We start from the raw sequence: 13,171 nt of genomic DNA on the forward strand, positions 1-13,171 counted from the left end.
TACTCCCATATTTTTAAGTAAATCATTTGGTAAAAGATTCAGTGACATCTGAACAAAAGAAGTCTGAGCTGCTTCACTTGTCAAATAGACACCATGCTTATAAAGTTGGTTGTAAATAAGTTCAATTCCAAATCAGAATGGGAAATAAGATACTCCCTCCGTCCCGGAATACTCGACTCGGTTTGACCGGCACAAAGTTTAAGGGACTTGAATTGACTTATTTAATTTAATAGGTAGTAGTTGATAGTGGGGTATTATTTTAATGTAGTTAGTGGGAAATGTGTAAATGGGTGGGGTTGGGGAAGAGTAGGGGTTGAATTTTTAATTATTTTTTGTATGGAGTAGGGGGTAGGTGGGTTAATAGGGGTGGAGTGAGAAATAATATAATATTGTTAGAATATTTTCATTTTTAGAAACAGGTCAAATATTAAGGGATGGCCTGATAAGGAAAACAAGTCAAGTATTCCTGGACGGAGGGAGTACTTTTTAGCATTATTCACAAAATTTATTAGTATAGTTTGTATGTACTTTGTGCAGTACGACTAATTTATTAATATAACCATTGATTTCGTTAGGGAGTAATTTCTAATTTTTCTTTAAAACTATAGCACTACATAAACATATTGCCTAAAACTCGTTAGAAAATAATTTCAGAGCTGTTTTGGAGTTATATTACGGCAGTACAAAAAGAAGGTTGCAAGAAAGAAAATAACCAGCTCGTATAATAAATCCAAGGAAGCTGGATTTTCTTTTTCCTGTAAATATTGCAATTCAACAAACTCTGCCATTTTTTCCCTTAAAAAAAAAAACTCTGCCAATTTTATACTTGTATTCGTAATCCGGCTAATACGAATACAAATATTAATTTTAACCACTAGGGCGGTCCAAGCTCTGCATGGAAGTTCACAGGGAAGCAGCAATTTTTTGCAATTTAATTTTTTCATGATTATTGATGATATTATTGATTTACATTCTAGTTTTTCAGAAATTTGTTGGTCTTTTGTTAAAAGTAGCGGAAATAAGGTAGCCCATGTGTTAGCTCTCCTTCAACCTTGGAGGTTGGGTAACACATATGGGTTGAGGATTTTCCGTAAACATTTTGGATGTCTTTTGATCTATTAATTAACCCTTAATGGGTTTCTTCAAAACAAAACAGGACCTCATTGGTTGTTATAATTACTACGGAGTAATGACTAATTTACTTTAAACTAGGTTAGATCCCGTGCACGAACGGATTTTGATAATTTTTTTCACAAAATATTTAACTGAATATCTCCCCAATTACTGTATAAGTATAACATTTTTTAACATACTCGTTTAAATTTATTCATTTAATACGCATATTTAAAATGTTAATATGATAATTTGACCAAAATATTGAGTGATATATTTTCCATTATTAATATAGCGATTTGACTAAAATATTACCAATTTAGAATAATTATTATTACGTCGTATCTATTATTGCCATGATTTATAAACTAAATTTTGTTTCAAAAGGTCTTGCGCGCAGTTTTTCGTAACTTTAACTTATTTTTCTGTAACTTTTATATTATAAAATTAAAAAGTTGATAGATAAACATTTTAAAGAGTTAAATGATTAATTTATACATTATTAGTGATTTTGAAGAAATAATTTTTATTCAAATGAAAAAATTTATCATTAAAAATAGATAACTTTTACCTATATAAATGTAACTTTTAAACATTTTGAGTCAACTTTTACTCCGGTGTACACTATTTATTGTACCCATTGTAAATAAGAATTTGTGATTTTGTTTCCATACATAAAATAAAACAGATACATTTTTTTTTGAAAAGTGTTTTTTGACGGGGAAAAATCGCAACAGGAATTGACATGTGTCATTCCTGGTATCTCTTTTAGTATATAGTAATAGATAAGTGTAAGATTGACATTAGTTATCGACGGGTACCGAAGGAGTTCCTTCAAATAATTCCTGACTCTTCCGGTCAAAAGCAAGAGAAACTGATTTGTTTGCAAAACAGTAAATACAGCAGCTATACGAAGTATATAGACAAGGAGCGAATGGGTTCCTTCAAATATAACAATCTGTCAAGAAATAATTCAATTGTTTCCCCTACTCTACCATGGATGCTAAACAACCCTTTCTCGCCCAGAATTGAAATTCATCCTCCAGCAAAGTAGCAACAACTATTCACTGCTTTCCTGTTCAATGAAATCTCTCTCTCTTTCCACCTACCAAAATAATCTATGGACAGACAAAAGGATTCCGATTTTACTCAATCTAGGTAGAAGAGAGTTACAATCTTCCGAAGGTTCTTTGCTTCTTGACATGTTTCCATGAGTAGTTTGCTGTCATGGAATGCAAAACAAATGACTTGCTGAACTTGTGAAATTATATCCATGTTGCATAACCTGCAAGTTTAACAGTCATACCAGGTTACACTATCATAATCTGGAAATTGGAAATACAGTTACATATCTCGGTTAATTACATGTTGTCAGTCAAGAGAGGAGAGGTAAATCAAGCATATGATAGCATGCACTAGAATTTTAGATAAATTAAATATGCATAGTAAAGTTACATATCTCGGTTAATTTGAAACCTCTTACTGACTTCTTTACGTGAATTACTAAGACCTTAACGTTGGTAAGCAGATGAGATGAGATTTTTGTACCTGCTTGCTTCTATTAAAGGCAAGTGATCATTGTGAGGCTTCTCTATGACATTCTTCACCTGTGAATCCAAAATTAAAAAAAATTAAAACTGTATAAATGGAACAGAAGAATAAGCTCCACACTGGCTACAGACTTATTTCAGGAAATTTTCGTAAAAGAAACTATAAGATATAAAGTCCACCGGAACTAGAGAAAATAAAATAAAATAAAAAGGAACTCCAATCATATTCTGAGCATGGCCCCCAAAGAGAGGGAGGCTAAAGCCTTAACCACTTCACAAAGAAACTAAATAAGTAAGCAACTTGAGGCTTGATGTTATACTCTCTCTTTCTCAACATCTAACAATAATCATCAGAGTTACACCCCACCACTGAAAATATTTAACAATCATTTCACCAAAATACTCTTTGCTGCATTTTTGCAACAGTGGCGTCTCCCCTAATCGTTCACCAAAATCACTCATTTAAGTTGGTAGTAGCCATTTCCTCATTCATGGGTTTTGACATGGAAACCCCAAAAAGATTAGAAAGAAACCACGCATCCCATTTTTTAAGCCATTTATTTAACTACACAATGCCTTATTCTTCCTTTTCAGAAACCACCAAAAGAACTGGGAGGATTTGCATGCCAAGGAAGAGTGGAGGCTCATAGATGAATTTTAAAACACTTCAAAAAAGTGCATTAGTTCGTTCAGAATTCTTACCATAAGCAAGTCCGCTGAAACTTATCTAAGTTGTTTCAGATTAAGCTGCTCTAAATCTCCTAATTATAGGAATCTTTAACTACTTTTAACATCTCAAACATAATCCATACAAATAACTACAAAAGGGCGAATGAATTTAGAAAGAAAAAGCCAAAGTAAGAAAGACTCTGATTTAGTGCCGCCAGTGATAATTTTCTCCAAAAAGATACAAGTGACATTTCGCATGGTTGATTTTGCAAGTCCATGTATTGCATCCTTCACTTACACAGTGAATAACACTTCATCTTCCATTCATAAATACAAATAAAAGTATTAACATCCCATGACAAACTTTATCAATTAACATAACTACAGCAGAAATTAGAGTAAGCAGAACAAGATTTAGATTGATATTATGGAGTTACAGAAAATAGAGGATAGATTATCAAGCATAGTGGCCTAATTCACTCCCAAATCCCAAGAGCTATAAAAGCTAAAATGACAACTCAACATTTTGAATACCTTTCTCTTTGTGTACACCCCCTTATTTATAGCATTCTCTACCACTTTGTTTGGATAAGAGGAAATGGAGAGAAAGGGAGGGAAGGAAAGAGAGGGGAACAAGCTCCTGTGTTTGGATAAAAGGTTGGGGAAAGGAAGGGAAGGGAGAAGGAGGGAGGGATCAATTTTCCCTCCCTATTTAATAAACACTATCTTTCCAGAATTGGAGAGATTTGGAGAAAAAATGGACCTCACCTCCCCTTTCCCTCCCCTTCTTTTCCCTTCTATCTTGCTATCCAAACCACCATTACCTAATTCGCGGCACCCCCCTACGAACCGCGAATTGGTCGTCCGTACCAATTCGCGGTACCACGACGATCCAATTCGTGGTGGTTCGCGATCTGCATCGCCCTATCGGCGTAACAAATCTGTAACCCTAAATCAAGTGAAGGTCGGGGAAGGCGAGAATAGAAAATTTAAGTTGGGGAATTTGTTTGGGCAGGAAATCCGAGATAAATACACTATGTAATTGTTGTTTTCCTTGTAACAGAAAAACTCAGCCATGGCTGCTCTGAAAGTTCTTCTTTCGACATTTCTTTTGTTCTTGTGCTATCTTCAGTCCAAATTACGATAAAGCCTTCTGTTATTTTTTAATTATTTTAAAATAACAGAAGGCTATTGGGCTGTCTCTTTTCTTTTGTCTTTTGAAAATTGGGCTTTGTCTTCTGTAGTACTTTGTTAGAGTAAATTGAAAATGATTATGACTATGACCAAGAACAAACTTTGACAATTTGATATATATTTTTTGCTAATTTATAATTGGACCGAATATTACAATACTTCGAACCATGATACAAAAGTTTGTACCAGAAAGTACCTAGCGATTCAAAAAGCAACCCACTCGCGAACCGCGAACCCGAACCCGTACCATGTACCGAAGTGAACCGCGAATTAGGTTACTCTGATCTAAACACACAGTAAGTCTCTTTTCTCTCTAACCAACCACCTATTTCCTCTTCAGGCTACCCTTAACGCAATGCCTAAACAACCCCAACCTTACTCCTATTAGGCTATAGTTCATCACACAAACCTTTAACAATGTCCGGATGGGAGTGTGGCACATAGGGAAGCGGGAAAGAATAAAAAGATCTGTTGATACTTTGAGAGATGGTAAGTCAATGACGCTTGAAACGTTTACGAAGACATTCACACTAGTTGCATCACATTCTATCCTTCATTAAAAAAACTTTTTCAGAGGGAGTGGCACGTAAAATACATTAAAAGAAATAAAATAACTACAGCAGTGGTATGCCCCAACCCCTTTACCCTAGACTTCCTATGTTCTATTTTAGATGACACAATTCGACTTTCGGCATTATTCATATAATCTACTTTGACTATCAATCGTGATTTATACTTAAGAAAAAAACTATAATCATGTGGGGTCTTGTTATAATCGTCTCATTGTATAGATTTATAATATCAACTTTTTACAATTTTGCTCCATTGATAATAAAAGATATTAATGATTGAAATATTGCATTGTCAAACGTGATGAAAAAATTGTGTCATCTAAAAAAGAACGGAGGAAGTAATTTGAGTGTTGTACCCTACGATGTTGTTTCCCCATAAATTCCTCCCGCATTTCCTATTGCCCCCCTTAACAACACACACACAAAAGGGACTAACAACACACTGATATAGGGAATTACATGTTATGCGTCAACCATATTATTGACAGGTATATCAAAAGGACTGCAAGGCATTAAATTCTTACTTTAGCCAACAACTCCTGGCTTTCCGGAGACTGTTTTTCCAAACTTTGAGGTAGAATTACAGTAAGCAGTTCCGGTACTTCAGCTCTTAAAGCACCTCTAATGACAGCTGCATTAGTTCCCGAGGCACCAGAGGTATATATGTGGTTTTTCTGCAGAAACAGAATACTTCCATGACTGAGAGAAAACAAATATGAACACCCGAATAAAATGCATAAATTAAGTAGACATACTGTGATAACCATAGCATAGCTAAGTATCTCAATTAGCTCTTGATGCATGAAGCCCATATTTCTGGTTCCAAAAAATCCAATTGATCTTGGCCCTTGCTGCTGAATAGCTAACAACTCCTGCAAAATATTTGGCACAGATGAAATTTTCAAAACAACCAGTAACTAATATTGGCATCACGTAACACAGGGGGACATGCCATACATGAAAACCAAAATAAATAAAACTCCTCTATGTGCCACTCGTGTACAAGTTTCGAAGCTATTGCACCGGAAATTGGTGTTTATCAATCAGGTAGACAGGTACTACTTCAGTCACAGTAGCTACGAATTTAGTGATGAGGAAATGAAATGATAGATGATAGTTTACACAAGTTCAGGAATTTATGATACTGAAACCAGATTTATTCAAAAAAAAAAAGACACGCCTATTTTAACTTAGAGCTAATATAGTCTCAAAAAATGGAGGGTTGCTTACATGGTCCTTTTCCCAGAAGTTTCAGTAGGGAAGGAATAATCTTGCATTTTCTTAGCACCAGAACTGAGAGTGGACTTTTTCTAGTTTTTATTAACTTTAGTTCCATAAACATTTTCAGACTCAAACACACCCAACCCCCACCCTCCCCCCCCAAAAAAAAAGACACGTGGTTGAACAAACTGTGAGGAATTGCATGGTACCAATGAAGAAAAGCATCAGAGTAGTTCCAATAACAAGCTCAAATGTTTAAGAGGGGATCAAACAAAAGGAGATTGCAGTAAAAAGTAAAGGACCTGTATATAATCAACATCACGAACGGGTTTAAACTCGGACACCATTACTGAGCTTGACCCCTCCACAATAGATTGTGCTTGTGTTGGAATTTTAGTGCCAGACTCCTCGTCAGAACCAAACATGCCAGTGACATTATCAATTCCTGTCCTTCCTTTGTCCATGTTCTCAGGATTCCTCAGATTTGCTCCAATCTACTATACCATAAAAACAGTCCCTGGTGGTAAATCATTAGTGAAAACCAAATGTCCACAATGTAAGATGATATATGAAGTCAAGCTGACATGACCCCCAAGGAATGAAACGTTCATCTATTTATTTAAGGCCGGACATACGAATCATATATTCATATTCTGCAAAATGGGAACTCGAGACAATAAAATTGCTCATGTCCACAAGTGTTAGACACGGATATTATGAAAACATCCCATTTTAGGTTCAATATGAACTATCAAGCGTCCATTGTCAGACTATCAAGGATCCAACACGGGTATTTGAGGTGAATGAAGAGTCTTGAGTAACATAATAAAACACACTCTATCTGACTTAGCATTAGAAATGTCAAAAATCGACCCGGCCTAAAAAAACGACCCAAAAATACGAGTCTTGAACAAGAGTTTGTGACATGTAACCCGATTTTATTCGAACCCGAATAACCCAAAAAGTAATGGGTCAAAACCCGAGCGAATCCGTTTTTGACCCAACCAATTAGAAATCGTTGTATTTATAGTAATAAATGAGATTACGAAGTATTTTAAGCACATTAAACACGTTGTTACTATTGTTAGGTGTAATATGATTTTAATTTGAATTATACGTCATTTTATGGTTGAATTGACTAAATATAAACTTATGTATGTAAATTTGTTAATTTATGCACATATTTTGTATATTTATTACCCAAATTAATGAAAATATAATACGCGTTTTAAAATTTCTCAACCCGTTAGGTCGACCCGAACCCAAAAGTTTTGGGTCTTGAACAAGCATTTGTAAACCCGAACCCGAAAGTAATTTTTTACAACCCGACCTGATCTAGCCGTTTGACAGGTCTACTTAGCATACATCTGGAAGCACTTGAATTTAATTAATGTTTTGAACAATTACAAGAAACCAATGCCCAAAATAGGTTACGTAACAAAAAAAGGTCATATTTTAGTAAATGATAAATAGCTAAAGAGAAGAGAAGCCACTGAAAATTGCATCACTCATGAGTCGGTTATCTTTTAACATTGGGTGAATTATAAAAAAAGAAAAACAATGAAACTCCTACTATTCTGAAATATGGAGTGGCAATGTTAGGGAGTCTTCATAGCAAAGTAACAAATGAATAGAGAGTTAAAGTAGCATCACAAAGGGAAATGTCACAGCCTAAAAGACCAAAAATGTCAGGTTCTCTGGACGCTGCTATTCTTTTGGCTTCTGTAACTAAGACCTCATAGGCTCATACAAATATCCCCACCCAAAGCTACCATCTAAAACCATACCTAACTAAGGAAACTTTGCTAAAAAGCCATCATCAAGGAAACAACCAAATTGACCATCAATTGTCATCCAAGCAAAGTATATGGTCCATTATATAGAAAAAAGTTAGTAATTTGCACCCAGCATTCATTCCGCATTTCAAAACTAAGCCAGCGAAATACAAGGAGGTATCACTTATGCAGTATGCAGGAGATTTCAGATAAGACAAATATGCTTGTGTAACACAGATTATTAGATTAACATCCAAACCTATTTTCTAATGAGTAGACAATAACCTATTTTGTCCAGTCAGTGTAAATTGTAGGAATAAAGGCTAGATTTTATCCTATCTACTAATTGCAACAACAACAACAACAACAACAACAACAACAAAAAAAAAAGTTAGACTCGCCAGTTAACCTACAAAGAGCATAAAAAAATAGCTCTAGAGACCCTGGATACCATAAAAGTCAATGTGTACATGACGAAGCAGTAAGCAATATTGTAAATGGCTAATGTGTAGATTTTCTATAAGCACCGGTATCCTGAACAGTACATGTGATTGAGAAAATGAAAAGCTTCACCCGCGATAGTTCTACTCTATTCCATCACTTTCCCTAACCTTATCAACAACAACAAAGCCTTAGTCCCAAAATGATTTGGGGTCGGCTAACATCAGCCTCAAATTCAGCCAAAACTAAAATAGAGATGCAACAGAAATACTTGAGTATCAATCTAAACTCGGAACTCATCAGACATTGCCTCCAACAGTTTAATCTTCCCCTTTAAGCAACCAAATTAGAACTTGATAAAACTAAACAAAGACTTGAATTTGTTGGATATTTTACCAAAATAGCTGACTTGAGAAAATCTATTTCCCACATTGACTAATTCGCAAATTTAATACATACAAACTTATTCCTTACGCGTCATCATAATGCCATAACTCATTAACTCCCCCCAGTTATTCCTCCAATCAACAAAAATGACACTGAAGGCTAGATCTCTAATACTATCCGGCAATGGTTCGCCAACCCTATGGTGGATATATGGGATTTGGAGGAATCAATGCCACCACTTCTTCATTCTAGATGATCATACGGTTATTATTGAGATGGCTGTTGAGGGAAGTTTCCGATAACCTTGGCGCAAACTGATGAACACGATTTCATTTCTGGTTGAACAGGAAACTTGAATTATGAATCCAGGTTGATAATCGCTCAATTCCTTTAACATTCATGGCCGGCATATTCAGAATATGCCCCTCACTTTGTTGGTCATGAAGGTTGTTAGAATTTAGAGTGATTTTCTCTCTCCTATGATCCTATCTATCTTACAACACCAACAAAAGCAGTCCGACCCAGAGAAGGTGAAGGTTGGAGGTAATGATGAACTGATAATGGTGGTACAAACTGCAGGGAGGGAGATGGGTTGAAGTCATGACATAACTGATATACTTTTGAAAAAAAGATTACGGTGTTTGTTTTGGTAATTTTGAGAATTAAAATTACATATTAGCGATTATGGGAAATAGTTTTCCGAAAATATCTAATTCAGTAAAATCTCCGAACTTACATGGTACGGCCACTATAAGAACACACGTGGTGTGATGGTACACCCACCATGGTATCAAAAGGTTATTGAAAGTGTGAAACATATAAAAAAATCACCCAAACTAAGCTAAACATATGCAAATAATACAATCACAAAGGACTTTGATCTCAAAACAAGCAATCACAAAGAACTTTGATCTCTAATATGCACCATCCATGCCATCTAATTTCATGAATATGGGTAAATTTTTTACCTACATTTTAACAGAATCAAACAAGGGTGATATAATTCATCCCACAGGAGAAAATCCCTTAACGCCACCAACATTGGTAAGCTGTGTGACGCCTAGCTCATACAAAAATTTACCATACATCCTGAAGCTTATTTGAAGAAAATCAATTTAAGAAATCTAATCAGAAATCACTCCCAACTTGTAGATTGGCTCGGCAGCATTACCCAAACACTAGCTAGACTAGAATCCAGCTTAATCATTCCAACAAAAACAAGCATCAACCATAATTCAAGTAAACAAACTAACTAACATGTAGCTTCATCGTTGAAATAAAATACACCTTTTTTGAAATAAAATTTCAAAAACAACAAAACCCAATTCAAATCCATCAAAACCCACTTCGCTTATCCAAATATACAGCACGATTATAATTATATAAATAAAACCAATTCCAATTTTCCCTTTTCAAAGAAAAATCCAACACAAACACAATCCATAATTCTAGTGAACAGCTTAATTAACATCTTAAGCACTAAAAACTGCAGAAAATTAAGAGAAAAAGAAATTACCCCAAAACTGAAAGAAGATCTCTTTGGCACAAACCATTTTCGCTGAAATGGAGATGATGCTGAAGATGAAGGGGAAGTAGAACAGTGGGTCCAACTAGGGCTTGAAGAAGAAGAAGCTTTAAAGGGTGGTGTAGATGGTGAGTGAGACAACAACAGCCGCAATGAGGTGGTGGTTGACATGTTTCCCAACTGGTTTTTTTGGGGATTTTTTCCTCAAATTCTCAAAAAATAAAAAATAAAAAATAAAAATGATTTTTTGATTTTGATTATGATTTTCTGGGATTTTGGATACTTTTGATGATGCCAAATTCCAACCCCACTAATTTTTTGAGTGTGTGTTATACGATGAGGAAAGAAAGAAGGCGAATCAAGGAACGAGAAAGATATGCTCCTATGAAAGAAATTATGGGTTGAAAAACCCAAAAAGATGGAAGAAAAAGGGAAATAGGTACCTATGAATAAAAAAATTATTTTGTTGTTGTTGAAGTTTCTTTTTAGTTGGACTTGACTACTCGAGGAGTATCAAGTTCTTAATTTAGTTATTCAATAACATAAAAGTCAAATTTTTTTTTTATTCATATGCTATTTTTTAACTTCATTATAAATATATGACTTAGAATGGAGGTTAAAAGAAGATATGGAGTAGTATTGTTGTAGGGATTTGGTTAAATTTCCAGACTAGTGTTACGGATTATCAAAATTTCTCTCATTTACGGCTTACTCAATCTATATCGTTAGAACAAATATATTGCGAATGAAGTATGACATAGTGCAGTTTTGAGATTTATAAGGAATTAATTGTCTCTTTAGCTCACCCTACTAATTGTATATATTGCGGTTGAATAGTTTTCAAGAATGAAACGAATTTAATATCAGGAGCATATTGCATTAGGGATAGTGGGAAAGTAAATAGTTTAAAGAAAAATAAAATGCAATAAATAATAAAGTGAAAATTTATTTTCGGTAAATTGGTTTTTGTGATTGAAAGTGTGGAATAAAACATTATTTCTTTTTTCACGAGAATCTTCCCAATTAAGAAAGATTGTTCTACTCAATAGGTTGTGCTTTATGGAATACTTCAGTAACGCAACTTCGGCTTACAAAATATATATATATATATATATATATATATATATATATATATTGGTGCGTTCTGTTCAACTTATTTGACTTGAATTTATCTGAACTTATCTGATCTTATCTGAACTTATCTGAACTTATCTGAACTTATCTGATCTTATCTAAACTTATCTGAACTTATCTGAACTTATCTGATCTGAACTTATCTGAACTTATCTGAACTTATTGGAACTTATTGAAACTTATCTGAACTTCTTGAAACTTATAATAAATAATAAATAATAAATAATAAATAATAAATAATAAATAATAAATAATAATAATAAATAATAAATAATAAATAATAAATAATAAATAATAAATAATAAATAATAAATAATAAATAATAAATAATAAATAATAAATAATAAATAATAATAATAAATAATAAATAATAAATAATAAATAATAAATAATAATAATAAATAATAAATAATAAATAATAAATAATAAATAATAAATAATAAATAATAAATAATAAATAATAAATAATAAATAATAAATAATAAATAATAAATAATAAATAATAAATAATAAATAATAAATATAAATAATAAATAATAAATAATAAATAATAAATAATAAATAATAAATAATAATAATAAATAATAAATAATAAATAATAAATAATAAATAATAAATAATAAATAATAAATAATAAATAATAAATAATAAATAATAAATAATAAATAATAAATAATAAATAATAAATAATAAATAATAAATAATAAATAATAAATAATAAATAATAAATAATAAATAATAAATAATAAATAATAAATAATAAATAATAAATAATAAATAATAAATAATAAATAATAATAATAATAATAATAATAAATAATAAATAATAAATAATAAATAATAAATAATATAATAATAATAATAATAATAAATAATAAATAATAAATAATAAATAATAAATAATAAATAATAAATAATAAATAATAAATAATAAATAATAAATAATAAATAATAAATAATAAATAATAAATAAATATAAATAATAAATAATAAATATAAATAATAAATATAGTAATAATATAAATAATAAATAATAAATAATAAATATAAATAATAAATAATAAATGATAAATGATAAATATAAATAATAAATAATAAATATAAATAATAATAATAAATAATAAATAATAAATAATAAATAATAAATAATAATATAATAAATAATAAATAATAAATAATAAATAATAAATAATAATATAATAAATAATAATATAATATAATAATAAATAATAAATAATAAATAATAAATATAATAATAAATAATAAATAATAAATAATAAATAATAAATAATAATAATAATAAATAATAAATAATAAATAATAAATAATAAATAATAAATAATAAATAATAAATAATAAATAATAAATAATAAATAATAAATAATAATAATAAATAATAAATAATAAATAATAAATAATAAATAATAAATAATAAATAATAAATAATAAATAATAAATAATAAATAATAAATAATAAAATAATAATAAATAATAAATAATAAATAATAATAATAAATAATAAATAATAATAATAAATAATAAATAATAAATAATAAATAATAATAATAAATAATAATAATAAATAATAAT

General features: G+C 30.9%; 1 protein-coding gene across 2 annotated transcripts; it reads right to left on the reverse strand.

Annotated features, from left to right (window-relative positions):
- Positions 1 to 2,033: 2,033 nt before the first annotated feature.
- On the reverse strand, positions 2,034 to 10,858 carry LOC110793555 (uncharacterized). 2 transcript variants are annotated; one of them, XM_021998439.2, is made up of 6 exons: positions 10,439 to 10,858; positions 6,622 to 6,813; positions 5,854 to 5,970; positions 5,623 to 5,772; positions 2,662 to 2,720; positions 2,034 to 2,398 (listed from the first exon to the last, which is right to left on the reverse strand). In XM_021998439.2, the coding sequence occupies exons 1-6, from the start codon at positions 10,616 to 10,618 to the stop codon at positions 2,263 to 2,265; spliced, it is 834 nt and encodes a 277-aa protein (XP_021854131.1). In that variant the 5' UTR covers positions 10,619 to 10,858; the 3' UTR covers positions 2,034 to 2,262. The 2 variants fall into 2 exon arrangements, with proteins under 2 accessions (XP_021854131.1, XP_021854132.1); XM_021998440.2 differs by having other exon boundaries at positions 6,622 to 6,836; positions 10,439 to 10,579.
- Between the last annotated feature and the right edge of the window lie 2,313 nt (positions 10,859 to 13,171).

Source organism: Spinacia oleracea, chromosome 3, assembly GCF_020520425.1.
Source record: "Spinacia oleracea cultivar Varoflay chromosome 3, BTI_SOV_V1, whole genome shotgun sequence".
NCBI classification, from domain to species: Eukaryota; Viridiplantae; Streptophyta; class Magnoliopsida; order Caryophyllales; family Amaranthaceae; genus Spinacia; species Spinacia oleracea.

Excerpts from the sequence above, each read along its gene's own strand:
- LOC110793555 (XM_021998439.2), bottom strand. The coding sequence starts at position 10,618 with ATGTCAACCACCACCTCATTGCGGCTGTTGTTGTCTCACTCACCATCT. Across the intron at positions 6,814-10,438 it reads GATCTTCTTTCAGTTTTGGG|ATTGGAGCAAATCTGAGGAA; the intron begins GTAATTTCTTTT and ends ATGGTATAGTAG. Across the intron at positions 2,721-5,622 it reads GCCAGGAGTTGTTGGCTAAA|GTGAAGAATGTCATAGAGAA; the intron begins GTAAGAATTTAA and ends TTGGATTCACAG.